General features: G+C 41.6%; 1 protein-coding gene across 3 annotated transcripts in view; it reads left to right on the forward strand.

Annotated features, from left to right (window-relative positions):
• The window catches only part of agla (amylo-alpha-1, 6-glucosidase, 4-alpha-glucanotransferase a), a 55,552-nt gene extending 37,373 nt beyond the window's left edge, over positions 1-18,179 (forward strand). For all 3 annotated transcript variants that reach the window (XM_041993713.1, XM_041993712.1, XM_041993714.1), the window contains exons 14-35: positions 532-695; positions 777-878; positions 1,032-1,187; positions 1,308-1,458; positions 3,003-3,127; positions 3,428-3,540; positions 3,626-3,760; positions 4,786-4,916; positions 4,983-5,119; positions 5,190-5,323; positions 6,182-6,357; positions 6,642-6,744; positions 6,828-6,951; positions 7,212-7,313; positions 9,773-9,884; positions 10,237-10,372; positions 11,994-12,106; positions 12,468-12,679; positions 12,766-12,863; positions 12,954-13,041; positions 16,827-16,960; positions 17,201-18,179. In XM_041993713.1, coding sequence (XP_041849647.1) covers positions 532-695; positions 777-878; positions 1,032-1,187; positions 1,308-1,458; positions 3,003-3,127; positions 3,428-3,540; positions 3,626-3,760; positions 4,786-4,916; positions 4,983-5,119; positions 5,190-5,323; positions 6,182-6,357; positions 6,642-6,744; positions 6,828-6,951; positions 7,212-7,313; positions 9,773-9,884; positions 10,237-10,372; positions 11,994-12,106; positions 12,468-12,679; positions 12,766-12,863; positions 12,954-13,041; positions 16,827-16,960; positions 17,201-17,318 — 2,864 coding nt within the window. In that variant the 3' untranslated portion in view covers positions 17,319-18,179. The remainder of the gene's footprint in view (positions 1-531; positions 696-776; positions 879-1,031; positions 1,188-1,307; positions 1,459-3,002; positions 3,128-3,427; positions 3,541-3,625; positions 3,761-4,785; positions 4,917-4,982; positions 5,120-5,189; positions 5,324-6,181; positions 6,358-6,641; positions 6,745-6,827; positions 6,952-7,211; positions 7,314-9,772; positions 9,885-10,236; positions 10,373-11,993; positions 12,107-12,467; positions 12,680-12,765; positions 12,864-12,953; positions 13,042-16,826; positions 16,961-17,200) is intronic.
• The last annotated feature ends 520 nt before the right edge of the window (positions 18,180-18,699 follow it).

Here is an 18,699-nt window from a genome sequence, read left to right on the forward strand (position 1 = left end):
GGGTAAATTGTGATGGATAGCTTTAGGTAAGGAGTGTCCAAAGTCGGTCCCTGAGGGCTGCAGTCCTGCATGTTTTCAATGTGTCCTTTCTCCATCACACCTGACTCAAGTTAAATGGATCCGTGAAGTTCTGCACAGTGACTCCTGAACTGGGATTAAAAGGGTTCAGCTTTTACTAAAAATAGCTTAGGTTAAACCAGAAATCAGAGAACTGCTGATGAACATTCAGCTTGATGTTCTTGAGCTTCTTAACAAATTTCTTTTTTTTTTTCAAATTTCATAATAAAATAATAATAATAATTAAAAAAAACATTTTCTGTAATAACTTAAAAAAATTGAAAAAAAAAGAAAACAGTTTTGCTTCCTGATCTTGGACGAATTGTTATCTAGCTACTGACATGTCAGGTGTTCTCAGGTATATCTGCTGTTTTCCACTGGTTTTATACTAGAAATGCGTCTGACTAATATGTGTGAACTCACCTGTTTGCTGCTTCATCATAACTCCTCTTTTGTCCCCCCTCCTGGTTATAGAGGCCATGTCAGCTGGTGACAGCCATGAAGAGGGCCGCTTGGTGTATCGTTATGGGGGGGAGCCAGTAGGAGCCTTTGTTCAGCCCAGTCTCCGCCCCCTCATGCCCTCCATCGCCCACGCCATGTTCCTTGATGTGACCCATGACAATGAGTGTCCGATTCAGGTGGGTGTCTCTGATTAGGAAGCGTTTCAGGGCTGAACACATTATGGTGGCTGGTGTTTTCATGGTCTTCCTGTGGTCCAGGTCCGATCAGCGCTGGACTCTCTGCCCAGTTCTGCCATTGTCTCCATGGCCTGCTGCGCTTCCGGCTCCACAAGAGGATATGATGAACTTGTGCCACATCAGGTTATTTAACAACAGCCAGTGGTCCAACAAGTTTTTCTGTTTATAGTTTATCCTTTTAAATTCATATATGTGTGTGTGTGTGTGTGTGTGTGTGTGTGTGTGTGTGTGTGTGTGTGTGTGTGTGTGTGTGTGTGTGTGTGTGTGTAAGAGCAGATCTCTGTGGTGAAGGAGGAGCGGTTTTATCCCAAGTGGAATCCCACTGCAGATGCCTCCTCCACTGCTGAGGTCGGATTCCAAAGTGGGATCATAGCTGGGAAGCTGGCAATTAACAAACTCCACCAGGAGCTGGCAGCTCAGGGATTCATCCAGGTTAGAAGAACATCATGCGGTCTTGTTTAGTATTTTATAAAAAACTGAATGTAACTGCTGGTTGTTCACCTGGTGATGATCCTCATCCTTGTTATCCTTTAATACCGTCACTGTCTTCAGGTCTACGTGGACCAGGTTGATGCAGATGTTGTTGCTGTTACTCGACACTGTCCCAGTACACACCAGTCCGTGGTAACAGTGAGCAGGACGGCTTTCTTGAACCCCAAAACCCACAAATACAACAACAGCATTCCACCCATGTTCATACCTGGTATGAAACATCATCACAGAAATATTAACCCTTAAGAGATCCTTTAAAAAAATGTAACCAGATTAACCACATCTTACAAATAAATCAATCACGATTAACTACCAATCAACTATGCCTGAAACATGCCCGTTTTTACTGTATTGTATCAACTGAAAGACCAAGGCAATGCTAACTTGTTTTTTTTTTTTTTTTTTTTTTTTTTTTTTTTTTTTGCATTTTTACATTAGTTGTCTGTTCAATTCAAAATTTAATTAAAATCAAGACCTTAAAATATAAATATCTCATTTGTGCCCTGCTTTTCCTGGTCAGTCCTCCCGCTTTGTTAACAGCGATGCAGCATGTGGCCAAATTCAGCAAAACCTTTCTAGACCCGCCCCTGCATATCTGAAGAATAAATCCCTTCATCTTCATAGATGTGCTCGGCTGTCTTAGATCTTACAGCTGTCACTACCAAACCTCATTAATACTGAAAAGTGATGTGAAATGAAGGCAAACAATATATAACAATATCTTACTGAAACATGCTGCTGTTATCAACACGTTTCATTTTTCAGCTTTACGTGACGTCGGCATGGATCTGATAGATGAGAATGATAAATGTTGCCTACTTTAGCTGGCCCGTCCACAAACAATACTTTGAGGTAAATATGTGCTGGTGTGGACCATGAATGGATGGTTTCCTCCTTCTCAGTTGAATGATAAACAAACGCAACAGGAAAGATGGTGCTAGCGACAGAAAAGCCAATCAGCTGATCACTGACAGCCGTCATGATTCACACCAGGAGAGGGAGGAGGAGGAGGAGGAGGCTGCCGCAGACACGGAGGAAAAACAAAAAAAATAGTGAAAAAGTGCGGGTGTTGAACCCTCTCATTGTGAAAAGCATGACTGTTAGAACATTATCCCCCCCCGTGTGTGACGCCCTCACATTCATCCACAGAGCCAGTCATCTTTTTCCCTCTTGCCTGTAGACACCTCCATGTCTCTTCATAAATGACAGGTGCTGCGCATCCGTTAAAAGGTTTACCACAATTACATAATTTTAGTTAGCATGTTATTTTTGACAGCCTCAATATATATATATATCTATATATATATATATAGATATATAGATATATAGTTTTTATGGGAAAAACTAAAGAATTCTTTAAAAAATGCTTTAAAAATCAAAAAGTGTTATCTAATTGATAAATATAAACACTAAAAAAAGAAGGCGAGTCACCCAAAATGAGATGTTAGGAATTCATTTGTTTTTGTAAGGATAAATGTGGCATTTACTGTTTTTAGTGGGACATTTTTGTTTGTCTTTAGGGTCAAATGCGTAAGATTTTATGTGGCTTAGCTAATTCAAGGAATTGATATTAAAATCATAAAAAATGATCTAAAAAAGAAAATCTTTCAGGCTTTTTTGAATGATCAGCTGAAATGGCTTAAAATGTTGTAGGATGTGTTAAACCTGAATTTTTAATATGCCAGTTTTTATTTTCAAGAAATAAAATGAATCTGCGTGCTGATAAAATTTTTTCCTCTCTTTTTATGTTTGCAGGTAAGATAGAGGAAGTTGTGCTGGAGGCGAGGACAGTGGAAAGGCATGCTGGGAGTTATCAGAGGGACGATAAATACATCAACGGCATGCCAGAATACACAGTGGAAATAAAGGAGCACATCCCAGTAAGTTCAGTTTCTGTAGTAACTGGAGAACTAGATCGAATTATCTATTTTTTATTGGTTTTTAAACAGATTTGTTAATTTATTACTTTCTTCTGCTTACAACCCTGCGAAACGTTTGTGTGGCCACCACTCTGGAGAACATTAACACAGCTCATGGTGGTGCGAGAACAACCAGCAGGGTTTCTGGTTGCTTCCAGTGACAGTCCAACCGTTCATCCCAGATATTTCTGGGAGAAATTTGCATCCATAACATTTTAGTTGTCAGAGATCATTGACATCACACATGTGACTTGTTTACAGCTGGAGGAGAGTATGTTGGTCAAACATGCTGGAGTCACATCTAAAGACCGTTCAGAGTTTGTTCAGGAAATCATGTTCCAGAAGCTGACACCTGGCAGCGTCATAGCCTTCAGGTAACACACACACCCAACCCTCTACCATGACTCCATCTGCAACATGCCCATCACTGTTGTTATATTCTTCCTGTGTGGCTGGCAGAGTAAGCTTGGACCCAAAAGCCCAGACTGTGGTTGGGGTGTTGAGGTATTATCTGTCCCAGTTCAGCCCAAAGTACAGAAGAGGCAGCGTACCAGATGAAAACCCACCAGAAGCTCTGCAGAAACCCCTGGCACAGTGAGTACAGCAGTTGAGTTTCAGCCTGTAGTAAGATGGAAACAGATCATTTCATGGCAAACCTGGAGCCTCATTTATCAAACTGTGTGTAGCAAAGCCAACTACAGGCAGCGTCTGCGGTGTAAAAAGGAAATGTGGATGGATGCAAATTAGCATTGTTGCTATAATATAGCATGTTTACATCTGTCACTGACTGAAAAGATGTTCATTAATGTGCACTGTCCCTATTAGATAAATAAAATAAAATAAATGTGGCGCACTTCAGGTGCAGAGGGAACCATCACTGCTATTAACAATGTAGCCAAGGAGGTGCAGGGAATGGAGACTGTCTTGATGGAAACTGGGACAACAATTACAAAAGGATTGTGTAAGAAAAAATAAACAAAGGAAATCCACCGCTTGTGTTTAATAAGCATTGCATCACTTCTAGACCTGCAGTCTGTCCCACTCTGCTGGATCTCACAATAAATGACCAAAGCTTACTTTTCACATCTTCTTTTACTGACTGGTGAATGTTGGCAGCTGACTCTCCACCTCATCATTTCCTTGATTTTATTCTGGACCTTTGGTGTCACAGTTTCCCGTTTTGCCATATTTTGTGTGTATGCCATAGTCAGAGTTATGTGGAGGTAGAAACATTCTCCCACCAAGTTTGGTTTTTATAAATCCCAAAAGTTGACTATTTTTGGCGTATGTCGGTTTTGCACCTACACCAGCTTTATAAATGAGGCCCCTGGTCTTTGATGTCTGAGAAGAACTGGCTCAGATTTCCACGTCTGTTACATTTGTTTCAGGTTACATCAAAATCTGCTAAATGTCCTTTGTCCCTGTTAACAATGTGAATGTAAAGGAAAAGGTCCGTGGACCTGTGGCTGACATCTTTTAAACTGCTGTGATATAAATTCTGTGTGGCAGAAACACACTTTAAAACAACATTTTCTTATTGGCTGTTTAGTCAGAACACTGTGACCGGATTGGTTAGGTTCCAGAATGAGCTGTTTGTTTACAAGTTGTGAATTGAACAGGCTGATGTTGAAGCTGACGTTGGCAGACATGAACATCCTGCTGTTTCGCTGCGAATCAGAAGAACAGGAGGATGGCGGAGGCTGTTACGGCATCCCTGGCTGGGAGAGCCTCAAATATGCTGGACTGCAAGGTTCGTAGTTGGCAGCTGGACATGTTCATGATCTGTTCATATTCACATGATCTCGTGTCTCTGCAGGTCTCATGTCAGTGCTGGCTGACATCCGTCCCAACAACGACCTAGGCCATCCTCTCTGTGCTAACCTCAGAGAGGGAGACTGGCTCCTGGACTTCATCTCCAACAGGCTGGTCCACAGAGAAGGACCTCTGGCCCAGGTGAGGATGTACCAAAAATCAGAGTCATGTCTCATCTCTGCAGCAGGTCATAGTAACATTCTGCCTGCAGGTGGGTCAGTGGTTGGGAGCCATGTTTGACTACCTGAAACACATCCCGCGTTACCTCATCCCGTGTTACTTTGATGCCATCCTGATGTCCACCTACACCACCGCTCTGGATGCAACCTTCAAACTCATGTCCAGGTAACATCTCTCTCTAAACGCACATTTCTGCTCTATGCAGAAGACAGCTACAGAGCATTTATTCTGTCTTCTGGGTCATTTACGTGGGTAATTTGCTCCATTTTTGGAGCTTTTGTTTGACTGGCGAAAGGAAGAAAGAAGAGGTCGCCGTGATGTTTTTAATGGCCTCACAGACCACCACCACCACCTGCTGCGCTACCTCCTTTTACGTCTCTTTCAGAGAATGAACATCATCACGAACACATCATTCCCCATCGTCCCCATGTTTGTTATTGTCTGAAACTGACGTCAGAACTTGGTGGTGAATTCTGCACTGCCCTCTGGTGGATGCATTGGCTAACAACTATGATGAGCATATGAAGCAAGTGATGTGAAACACATATTTACGTATGTAAAGGGAGCATAAATGAACCTTAAGTCAGTATATCTTTAATTATTTACAACCTCAACTCCCAAAAAAGTTAATTAAAACCTTAATTAATAAAAACTGAATTAATTCTAATTCTCATGCAGCCATATTTTATTCCCAATAGAACATAAACAACATATCTGATGTTAAAACTGAGACATTTTGTAATTTCGTGGAAAAAATTAGCTGATAGTGAATCGATGCAGCAACACGGCTGTAAAAAGTTGGAACAGGAGCAACAAAAAGCTGGAAAAGTACCTGGTACAAAGAACACCTGGAGGAGCATCTGACACCTAATCAGGTTAATTGGGAAAAGGCCAGTAACATGACTGGGTATAAAAGGAGCATTTCATTGTTTATATTCACACATCATCCCATCTTCTTAGGAAATAAAGCTGAATTAATTTTTATCTAGATTTCTGTTGCTGAAACATTTCTGTCTGGAACAGTTTCATCCAGAGGGGCTCCACTTTTGTTCGTCACCTGGCTCTGGGCTCGGTCCAGATGTGTGGTGTTGGACGTTTCCCGGCTCTTCCGCCCATTTCGGTAAAGCTGGAGGACGTCCTGTACCGCATCAGTCCTATCACAGACCAGAAGGAGCAGTGCTGCGTCTCCTTGGCTGCAGGTAGACACCGTGTCTGTCAACGCTGTTTTTTTATTCATCCGCCTGCATGGCGTGCTTTGCTCCTCTTCTACGTTGGTGGTATTGTGCTATCAGAGTAGAGTAACAGTGTAGTGCACCATCTAGTGGACAATGTCAATTTAACACAGTATGTTACGCTAACCATCCATCTGGAAATGAAAGCAAATCTCGGAAACAGAATTTAACCAAGTGTTGTTTTTTGTTTGTTTGTTTGTTTGTTGTTTTTTGGGGGGGGTTGGTTGGATTTTTTATTTTTTTATTTTTAGGTCTTCCTCATTTTTCTGCGGGGATCTTCCGATGCTGGGGCAGAGACACTTTCATCGCGCTCAGAGGACTGATGCTTATCACAGGGAGATACTCTGAGGCTCGGTACGATCATCTTTCAGCTGTAGCTTTTTGTTTTAATGACAACTCAGAGAAACTGAGACCATTCTGTGTCCTGACATCTGCAGTAACATCATTCTGGCTTTTGCTGGGACTCTGCGTCATGGTTTGATCCCCAACCTCCTGGGAGAGGGTCGCTGTTCCAGATACAACTGCCGGGATGCTGTCTGGTGGTGGCTGCAGTGCATCCAGGTAGGAGGAAGCCACATCCTTACAGAGACTAAATAATTAGGTCTTTAAGATAGTTTTTCATACAGACGGAAGCTTTTCTAAGATGGTGTGTGTCTACACAGTTCCACGCTGTAGCATCAGTAAAACACTGCAAAAAACTGCAAAAAATTATGATAGGAAGTAACTAAAAGTGTTGAATTTACACTGAATTGTTCAATTTAGCCCCACTGTCTCCAAAATGTCTGCAGGCAAATCATCTAAGCCTGTGTTTTTCTCACCAGGACTACACCAACATTGTTCCTGAGGGCTATCAAATCCTTCGCTGCCCCGTCACCCGCATGTACCCCACTGATGACTCTGAACCCTGCAAGCCTGGAGAGGTGGTACGTATAAAAACTTACATGTTAAACCTCTGGTCTCGCACCAGCAGGCTTATACAAAATTCAGAACTAAATTAAGAATTTCACCTAAATTCCAATTCAACTCTTGAATTTAAATCGAGATTGCCAACAGAAAGCAGAACTGCAATTCTGTTTTGAATTGCAGGAAGTAGATTGGAATTCTGTGAAATTCAAAGAAATTCATGATACATAATTAAAGTAAATTTTAACAAAGAAGCTTCACGGTATATATTATGTATGAGTGAAACATGAATTTCATACAGATATGATTCTATTAACTTTATGTACATAATACTTTATTATAGTAAATATGCTTTTTTCCACAAGTCAAAATTAAAAACATATTTTAAAAAACATATCATTAAAATTGTAATAACTTTCAAATTGTGGAAAATGATAGGTTATCACTAAAATATAGCTTACCTGACCGGACCAGACTGGAAATAAAGTTGTTCAGTGGCAGTGGGACCAAAGGAGGGTTTGTGGACAGATTTCCATACCCCTTCGTGAAGCCCTCCAGGTCTCTAAAAATATACCAGAGGAGTTGTCGTCGTGTGCCTCGGGCCTCAACAGTCCCTGAGCAAAAAAAAGTGTTTCAGTTTTCTGCAGTTTGGCTGCTGTCCACCAGGTGGCAGCTTACCTCATTCAATAGCCCTCCTTTTTGTCCATTTGGTGGTTGTGTTCAGAAATATGAACTGAAACATTTTTCTCCAGAAGTGGTAACTTCCCTGTCCTTACCTTACCTTACCTTACTTTACCTTACCATACCGTACCTTACCTTACTTTACCTTCCTTTACCTTACCTTACCATACCTTACCTTACCTTACCTTACTTTACCTTACCTTACCTTACCTTACCTTACTTTACCTTACCTTACCTTACCTTACATTACCTTACTTTACCTTACTTTACTTTACCTTACTTTACCTTACCTTACCTTACTTTACCTTACCTTACCATACCTTACCTTACCATACCTTACCATACCATACCTTACTTTACCTTACCTTACCATACCATACCTTACCTTACTTTACCTTACCTTACTTTACCTTACCATACCGTACCTTACCTTACTTTACCTTCCTTTACCTTACCTTACCATACCTTACCTTACCTTACTTTACCTTACCTTACCTTACCTTACTTTACCTTACCTTACCTTACTTTACCTTACCTTACTTTACCTTACTTTACTTTACCTTACTTTACCTTACCTTACCTTACTTTACCTTACTTTATCTTACCTTACCATACCTTACCTTACCATACCTTACCTTACCATACCTTACCATACCATACCTTACTTTACCTTACCTTACCATACCATACCTTACCTTACTTTACCTTACTTTACCTTACCTTACTTTACCTTACTTTACCTTACCATACCTTACTTTACCTTACCTTACCATACCTTACCTTACCTTACTTTACCTTACCATACCGTATCTTACCTCACTTTACCTTCCTTTACCTTACCTTACCATACCTTACCTTACCTTACCTTACCTTACTTTACCTTACCTTACCTTACCTTGCTTTACCTTACCTTACCATACCTTACCTTACTTTACCTTACCTTACCATACCTTACTTTACCTTACCTTACCATACCTTACCTTACCTTACTTTACCGTACCTTACCTTACCTTACCTTACCTTACCTTACCTTACTTTACCTTACTTTACCTTACTTTCCCTTACTTTGCCCACCCTTTAATCACTGTGTTCTTTACACCACTTTGAAAACAGAGGATGGCTGTTTTATATAAATCCCACTGGAGTGAAAGTGGACAGGTAGACTGGGACGGTGGGACAGTGGCCTTTGGACATTCCTCCAGAACATCTCTTGAACATTTCAGAGCTAAGGTTAAGGGGTCAGCAGCTGGTCAGCTGGTTCCCCATCTGGTCCTGGTTCTGGACTTTATGATGACATTCCTTTTTATAAACTCAAGAAAAAGTTCTCTGAACTGAAAACATCCATCTATCCATGCAGCCATCCACCCACAAGGTTCAGGTTCCTCCGTCTTTTCATTGAGACTCTCCAGCTCCTCCTGGGGAATCTCAAGGCTTTCGCAGGTCAGAAGGGATATATGACATTTGGGGTCTATTTATGCTAGCATGGACATGTCTGCACCATTCTCAGCTTGTCCTCTAAAAACAGTACCTCGGCTTTGGAGGTGACTAAGTGGGTTGGTTGGTTGGTTGCGTTAACTAAAGTCAGGTTCTTGGAAAGCTCTGCTGGTCAGTCTTCATCATTACAGCGGAAACAGCCAGGTTTCTGATCTGCACCACCATCACATTCTCCTGTTGTTGTTGCTTTCAACACTTCATTTCGTTTTTCCAAACATGCACTAATGTTCTGGTCATATTCTGATATTCTGTGTGTGTGTGTGTGTGTGTGTGTGTGTGTGTGTGTGTGTGTTTGTGTGTGTAGGAGCAGCCACTGTATGATGTAATCCAGGAAGCTCTGCAGCGCCACCTGGAGGGAATTTCCTTCAGAGAGAGGAACGCAGGACCCAAGATTGACATGAAAATGAGAGATGAAGGTAGAGCTGTGTGATAACAGCTGGTATCAGGAAACTCACTGCTAACTAGTTATTCAGATGCTAACCAGCTGGTTAACTAGCTGGATAACTAGTTGGTATGTTTTCGAAAACTTCAATTAAAATGAGTTGACAATAGAAATATTTTTCTTCACGTTAACTCTTAATCTTTATTCTTTTATTTCAGTGTGAGTTGTCCGTTAATCTTATCTGTTAAAACATGTTGCTCTGTTAACGAGCTGTATAAATAAAGTTGTGTTGAAAATGTGCTTCATGCTGAAAATGGCCTCCACCACATCAGATCTACCTCTGTTCTTGCTTTCACCCTTCTCAGTTATTCCTACTTTTCTTCCAGGGTTCAGTGTGGCTGCCGGCGTTGATCCTGCCACAGGATTCGTGATGGGAGGAAACCGCTTTAACTGCGGCACCTGGATGGACAAGATGGGAGAGAGCGACAGAGCCAGGAACAAAGGCATGCCGGCTACTCCCAGGTAGCACCACCACAAATCACGTTATGTTTGACATAAATCCTCCTCAGTTCAGTCGTTGCCTTCGGCAACAGAGTTTCAGTCTATAATCTGATTTGGATCTGAACTGAAGTGAATCACTTTCCACAGAGACTTATTGATTATTAATTTTCTAAGTTTTGGGGTTTTAGTTATAAGAAAACATTTACAGTCTTTTCTTTTTTTGTAACCAATAAAAATATGTAAAAGATTTAACTGGCAAAATTCAGTTCAGTTCAGTTTCATTTCTATAGAGCCAAAACACAACAATGTCATCTCAGGGCTGTACAGACAAGTCGAGCCAGTTCATTGTCATCAGGATTCTTACAAACTAATTCATAATAAATAATAGTCTACTTAAGGAAGGAAGGGATGGATGTACATCCGTACGTACGTATGTCCGTCCATCTATCTTTCTAGGGTTAGGGGTTAGATGTTCGTCAGGATGAGGAGGCTGTCGGTTTATTTATGGGTTATCGGCGAATAGACAACCAATGGCAAAATTACCTATTACATTATTAGCAAATTATGTTACATTTAAAATATATTGCTCTGTTACATTTGAAATAAAAATTGTTTTGTTATTGGTTACTACAAGATGTAACCACAGCATTTTGCTTCTGCTCCTCAACAACTGGTTAAAACTGGTTTGAACTACTTCATTGGTAATTTTCCATTTAATCCAGTTGGATTTTGAGGTGAATGTTGGATGAAAAAGAAAAACATTTCTAGCACACACAGGTGTTACATCTGTCTAATGTAGTTAAAATGATTAGTAAAATAATGCAGGAGTGACTGATAACTGACCGTCTCACTCATAGCCATAACATCAGCTGAGTTTCATTAGAACAACCTCTGTTCTAAAATGTTGGGACTGTGTAACATGTAAATAAGAACAGATCAGTCCATATTTTATTCCCACTAGAACATTAACAACATATCAGATGTTGAAACTGAGACATTTTACCTTTTCATGGAAAACATGAGCTCATTTTGGATGAAAAAAAAAAACATCACCTGCATCCAGGTTAACCTTCAGCGCTGTCCTATGCATACAGAGATTCCTCCTGATTCTCTGACTCTTCTGATGATATTATACACCGTAGATGGGGGGGATCTTCAAAGTCTTCACAATTTTACATTAAGAAACATTCTTCAGAAATTATTTCCAGTTTGTCTCAGACTGATGAAGCTCTGTCCATCTTTCCCTCTGAAAGACTCTGCCTCTCTGAAATGCTCCTTTTATACCCAGTCATGTTACTGACCTGTTGCCAATTAATCTAATTATTGTCAAATGCTCCTCCAGGTGTTTCTGGTTTGTACCAGGTACCTTTCCAGCCTTTTGTTGCTCATGTTTCAACTTTTTCCAGACGTGTTGCTGCATCAGATTCACTATCAGCTCAGAGTTTCCATGAAGTGTTAAAACGTTTGTTTCAACATCTGATGTTGTTTATCTTCTACTGGGAATAAAATATGGTCTGATGAGATTCTAGAAATAATTTCATTCTGGTTTTACTGTTCTACAGTTTACACAGAGACCTCATTTTTTAATTTGGAGCAAAAAGAAAAACTCATATAAATGATGATGTGATGTTTTTCTGTGCAGAGATGGATCAGCTGTGGAGATAGTGGGTCTCAGTAAATCAGCTGTTCGTTGGCTTGTGGAGCTGCACACCAGAGACCTGTTCCCATACGATGGAGCTAAAGTCCACAGAGATGGTAACAACACACCCTGACCCGGTACTGTACCAGTTCTCTGACCTGGTTCTCTGAGCTGGTTCTCTGACCTAATTCTCTGACCTGGTTCTCTGTACCGGTTCTCTGAGCCGGTTCTCTGACCTAATTCTCTGACCTGGTTCTCTGACCTAATTCTCTGACCTGGTTCTCTGTACCGGTTCTCTGAGCCGGTTCTCTGACCTAATTCTCTGACCTGGTTCTCTGTACCAGTTCTCTGACCTGGTTCTCTGAGCCTGTTCTCTGACCTAATTCTCTGACCTAATTCTCTGACCTGGTTCTCTGACCTGGTTCTCTGTACCGGTTCTCTGAGCCGGTTCTCTGACCTTAATGTGCTGTGTTCAAGGTAAAGAAGTGTTTATCCAGTACTCCCAGTGGAACCAGCAGCTCCAGCAGTCCTTTGAAGCTGGATTCTGGGTGTCTGGAGACCCTCAGGACCCCAACGAGAAACGTCCAGATCTGGTCCATAAGACAGGCATCTATAAGGACAGCTATGGAGCCTCCAGTCCCTGGTGTGACTACCAGCTCAGACCCAACTTCACCATCGCCATGGTGGTGGTATGCTATTGATCATTGATCAAGAATATGATCAGAGTCATTGATCACAGATCAGAACATGATCAGAGTCGTGTGTGTGTGTTTAGGCTCCGGAGCTGTTCAGCTTGGAGCGGGCCTGGAAGGCTTTGGAAGTGGCTGAGAAGAAGCTGCTGGGACCACTGGGAATTAAAACTCTCGACCCTGAGTAAAGTTTCCTCACACACACACTCAAAACACACATTTGTAGCTACGGTTGGAGGTGGAGGTGTTTATATGTGATGATGTGTGTTCTCAGTGACATGGTGTACTGCGGTGTTTACGACAACGCGCTGGACAACGACAACTACAACCTGGCTAAAGGCTTCAACTACCACCAAGGACCGGTGAGGAGGGGGGGGGGAATGATGAAGATAAGGATTGGATGGTGATGATAAGGTGGAGGAGGATGAGGAACAGGATGGTGATGATGTTGAAAGTGATGATGGTGGTGGTGATGAGAAAGAGAATGATGATGAGGATGGCGGTGATTATGATGATGATGATGAGGAAGAAGATGAGGGTGATGACGAGGTTGATAATGGTAGTGATGATGATAAGGGTGATGGTGGTGGTGGTGATGATGATGATGGTGGTGGTGGTAGTGATGATGATGATGGTGATGGTAGTGATGATGATGGTGGTGGTGGTAGTGATGATGATGATGATGGTGGTGGTAGTGATGATGATGATGGTGGTGGTAGTGATGATGATAAGGGTGGTGGTGGTGATGGTGGTGGTAGTGATGATGATGATGATGATGGTGGTGGTAGTGATGATGATAAGGGTGGTGGTGGTGATGGTGGTAGTGATGATGATGATGATGATGGTGGTGGTAGTGATGATGATAAGGGTGATGGTGGTGGTAGTGATGATGATAAGGGTGGTGGTGGTGATGGTGGTGGTAGTGATGATGATGATGATGATGATGGTGGTGGTAGTGATGATGATAAGGGTGGTGGTGGTGATGGTGGTAGTGATGATGATGATGATGATGGTGGTGGTAGTGATGATGATAAGGGTGATGGTGGTGGTGGTAGTGATGATGGTAAGGGTGATGGTGGTGGTGGTAGTGATGATGATGATGATAATGGTGGTGGTAGTGATGATGATAAGGGTGATGGTGGTGGTGGTAGTGATGATGATGATGATAATGGTGGTGGTAGTGATGATGATGATGATAATGATGGTGGTAAGAGGGGACTGGATCTTCTCTGATGATGGAAACTTTCATGTAAAGTCTGAATAAGAAAGAAAACATAATTCCAGAGATGTTTAGAATCGGCTGCAGGTTAATGTGTGGAAACAGTCGGTGTGTCGGGGTGATGGTTTGAAACCACGTCTGACACCCAGAGGTGGTACAGTAGCCAAAAATTGTACTCAAGTAAGAGTAGCATTACTTTAAAATAATAATAATACTGAAGTAAAAAGTATTCATCCAAAAATTAGTCAAGTAAGAGTAAAATGTATTTAGTTAAAAAACTACTTAAGGCATTTTGATTTGAGTTTGATTTATGTTTCAGAAATTATGTAAACAGACTGGCAAACTAATACAATAAACAAATAATATAAATAATATTTGTACAAAATTAAAAAAAAGTTAAAATCTCCTTTTTTCTCAACATAAATCTTTTTCCCTGCATTTCCTGTGTTTCCCAACAAGAGTCATGGAGGCTTTCTGTGAGTTTTCTTCTTTTTTCAGTGGTGTTTCAGTAGAATTAGTTCTGTTTGCTTCATGTTGTTGACAGAAAAATATCAGACTATAAGGGTACAGATGATTAAACCTTTAAAATACACATTATTACATGTTCAGCTCCATTTGCCAAAGTTGACATAATTAAAGTCTGATTTGGGGTGAGTAATGGTTTAACCGTTAAAACTCCTCTAGATCTCTTTTACTAGATCAGGAGCTAGGTCAGGAGCGGTGGTGTGTAGCTCTGTGGGATAAACTGTGATGGATATTTTACCCTTTAGATGATCTACGGAAGTTTTCCAGCATTTCTATCCCGTCCAGGAGGTTTACAATCCAGCCACTAAATGTAGTTTTATTGAGAGACTCTATCTGGTAAATCCACAATGATCCATGATAACATCATTATTTATCACATTTCATCATAAAAACATCACCATCACTACTATGTTGCTAAGAGACCTCTATTTAGACCTGGACATGATGATGAAGCCACTTCCTGTCAGACTTTCCACCAATCAGAGAGCTTAGATTGACGGTAACGTCCAATCAGGAGCAGCCAAAGATCAACCAGTGAGCAGAAAGTTCTGTGTGTGTGTGAAAAGAAGAAAAATAATGCTCCTCTATGGCTGGAATAAAGCCAAGAAGACGTTTCTGATGCACGGTGGTGCCACAAAGCAGCTGAGCTGGAGTTGGTTTAGTGAGGATAGCAGGTAAATAGTAGCAGGAATAACTGGAAATGAGGAAAAACTGGAAACATGGAAATAGTTTCTGTTGTGTGTTTGTTTCAATAACAATATTTTTTCTCCTGAAAGCCAAGACTTGAGAGAACGATGAGATGAGAAAAGACTTGGTCACTGTTAGTCTGTGTGTTATTTCTACAAAGTTCTGTTAGTAATAAATTCTGCTTTCTTCTTCTGGTCGGCCTTTATGCTGCTATATCTATTCATACATTCATTTTACATCATTTTACCTCCCAATCTGACAGCTAAGAAACATCATGTCTGATGCTGACTGGGATTAGAAGGTTGTGGTATTAAGGGTTAAATCTGAGTCCACACTGACAGACTGTTTGGTCCCCACATTTCTGTAATTACTTATTCAGCAGAACAAATTTCAGAAACTTCAACAACTTTAGGAAAGCCTAGAGTGTCCTGGTGCCAAGTGCCTGCCCAGCTCACACTGCACCAGACTCCTATGGCCCCTCCTGCAGGTGATAAGCCCACAGGAGGGGGGCCCATGTCACACTTTTTCAGGCTGAACCCAACTGGGTCCCATGAGCAAAGGCCCGGCCACCAGGTACTCGTTTCCATGCCCCACCTCCAGGCCTGGGTCTAGAGGGGGGCCCAGATGCCCCACGTCTGGGCAAGGGAAACCTGGATCCATCGTTTTTATTCATCATTGGGGTCTATTGAACAAAAAAGATTCCTCCTTATCTGCTGAACAATAAACTCAAAAAGAGAGATGGTACTTGCAAGAGAAAAACCGATCTGATTACGATTACGGAGTGCTGCACAGACACATGGAGAGGAGTGTGATGCCCATGGGTTGTTCCATCTGTAGAAGCCAGTTAATCTAATGCTAATTAAGACAGGAAATGATGTGTGTATGGGTGTGTTAGGCCGGTAAAGGGAAATAGTTTTTTTTTTTTGTTTTTTTTGCAGCATGCAATTTAGTTTATATTCTGCATTGAAAAGAAAAGAAAAGGGAAATAAATCTGCTTTTAACTGCAAACGGATAGCGTCTGGACATTTTTTCATACCATCTAAACCAGGCAGAAGCGTGTCGGCCAAAATTCCAGATCTGAACATCCCAGTGGCTTTAAGCATTGGCTTTTTATACTCGAATCCATTCATAGAGCCAGGCGGCGAGACACCTCCACATCCCGCCGTCATAACAGAGAAATGATGGATGTGTGGCACCAGGTGGTGACTGCATGGCTACGTCTGATTGGTGATATTGGTGGCACTTTTCTGGCAAAAATAAATCATGTTAATGGTGGAAAAAAAAAAAAATGAGGAGTGAATTTTGCCCAATGCAGTAAATGTAACAGAATAAATCGGAACTCTTAACTGAGCAGAAGGCTCTTCGCTGATGAAGATAACTGAGTCATCTTCACTGATGAAGATTCTCACTTTGATTGTCAGAAGTTCTGCAGGGATCAGAAAAGCTGAAATCATGACCTGTGTGAGGAGGAAGTGGTTTGCTGGTCCAGAACTGAAACTGAGACAAGTCCAGCTCAGAGATTTTCTCAGTGAAGGCGTCTGGACTCAATCCAGTGTGACAGAGCTAAAGAGGAAGTCTCCAGAAGAACAAGATCAGCTCTGAATTATGCAGCGCTTAGTGTTTGAATACCTTTAGAAACATCCACAAACAGCCTGACAGCAGCAGACACACAACTCATTCTCCTCCTCCTTCTATTTTTTCCTTTTCTGGGTTCAGGAGTGGCTGTGGCCTGTCGGATATTTCCTGAGAGCTAAACTCTTCTTTGCTAAGAAGCTCGGAGAGGAGACGTACACCAAGACGGTGACGCTGGTGAAGAATGTTCTGTCACGACATTACACTCACCTGGAGAGGTAAATACACCTGATGATGATGGAAATAATGGACAGTAAGTTGATGAGAGGAGGAAGATCTGAGGTGGAAACATGGATGAGGTCAGACAGGTGAAACCGGGTTTTCTGGAGAGATGGAACTGGTCATGGACATTAATTATGAAAGGAAGGAGTCCAGATCAGATTTCTTCTACATGATGACATAAATCAGTTTTGATGCTTTTAATACTAATCCATCGCTCTTTTGTGATGCCTCCTCAGGTCTCCATGGAAGGGCCTGCCAGAGCTGACCAATGAGAACGGCCAGTATTGTCCCTTCAGTTGTGAGACCCAGGCCTGGTCTCTGGCCACCATACTGGAGGTCCTCTATGATCTTTAGGGGAGCTCTGAAAGCCTCCATGAAGCTGTCCATGATTAAAATCTATGATATTTTTTTCTGGACTCTGGGAGGAATCTGTGTCCCTACAGGACCCGGATTAGATGTGTCCATATTTCTCCAGAATAACTGAAGCAGTGCAGATTTGTTTCTCTGTACCAACACATTGTTTCTGTCTTTGGTCTTTAACTTGGTAATAATATAACTTGGTAACTATGGCAACACTGCAGCCCTCTGTCAAACTACCCAGGTCTGAGTCCATACCTGTCCAGGTGTCAGGCTGAGTTCTGGTCTTAACCGGTCTCTTACCTGCTGACAGGTAGGGTTTACATTTGTTTAGATGGAATTTCCCGACTTTTAAATCTGTCTTGCCACCATCCACCTGATTTATAAACATAAACAACCCTCCTCCACCCTGACACACACCTTTCCTGCCACACTGGTCCTCCACGTCACCACATTTTTCCCACAAAATGTAGTTCCTAATGTTTTGGTGTGACTTGGTCCTGTTTGTGTCCTGAAATTAGTGTTGTGTTAGAGTTCAGAGTAACTGCTGTGCTTCGGTCGATCAGTCGTCGTCATCATGCTGTTTCACTAATCTAGGTGCTCCGTAACAGGCTTGATGTGATAGAAGAGGAGGTGAACTCCTGAGATCCTGTGAACTAAAACATTCATGTCAGTTTTAACCTGATTTCACCAGCATGTGCACCTTCTAAATTCTTGAATGTTTAACTTTACATGAGAGTATTGAAGAAATAATGTAATGAATTCTAGATAGAAATTGTCTCACATCTGTCTGCGATGTTGCTGTTTAGTTTCAGCTGTAGAAAAACAAATGCTGAATAAACTAAAAGCTGCTTCCTCTTCCTCCTCTTCTGTGTGTGTTCATAGTTAAGATAACCCAGCTAAAATACCACTGCAAGAATCAGTTTTTGATGAGAGTTTTTCAGAGTTAGAATGGGACATTATATTCCAGATGGTGGTAATATTCCTTAAAGGAAAATAAGCTATTCTGGAAACCTGCTTAATATGTGGAAGAAAAGAAAAAATCGGCATGAGATCCTACAGTCCAGAAGATGCTTGCAGGCACCAGGAAGCAGTTTTCACTCCATTTAACCGGGCGACGAGCCGGGGCATCCCTGGATGACCTGCTTGGATCCAGCGGCTTGCTTGGCGAGAACGCCCGTTTGAACCACATGGGGGGAACAAACGACCCGTAGGTTTGCCGAGAAAAATGTTCTACCCAGATAATGTTGACGTGTGGCCTATATTTGTCCAGCAGAAAACTTTGTATTAACATGATTCTTCAACTTCTGCTGATTTTATGATTCTTTTCATCTGTTTTTAGCAGCAAAGTTCTTTTCCAATCCAATTACCCGTAAAA

Source organism: Melanotaenia boesemani, chromosome 8 (genome assembly GCF_017639745.1).
Source record: "Melanotaenia boesemani isolate fMelBoe1 chromosome 8, fMelBoe1.pri, whole genome shotgun sequence".
Lineage (NCBI taxonomy): Eukaryota > Metazoa > Chordata > Actinopteri > Atheriniformes > Melanotaeniidae > Melanotaenia > Melanotaenia boesemani.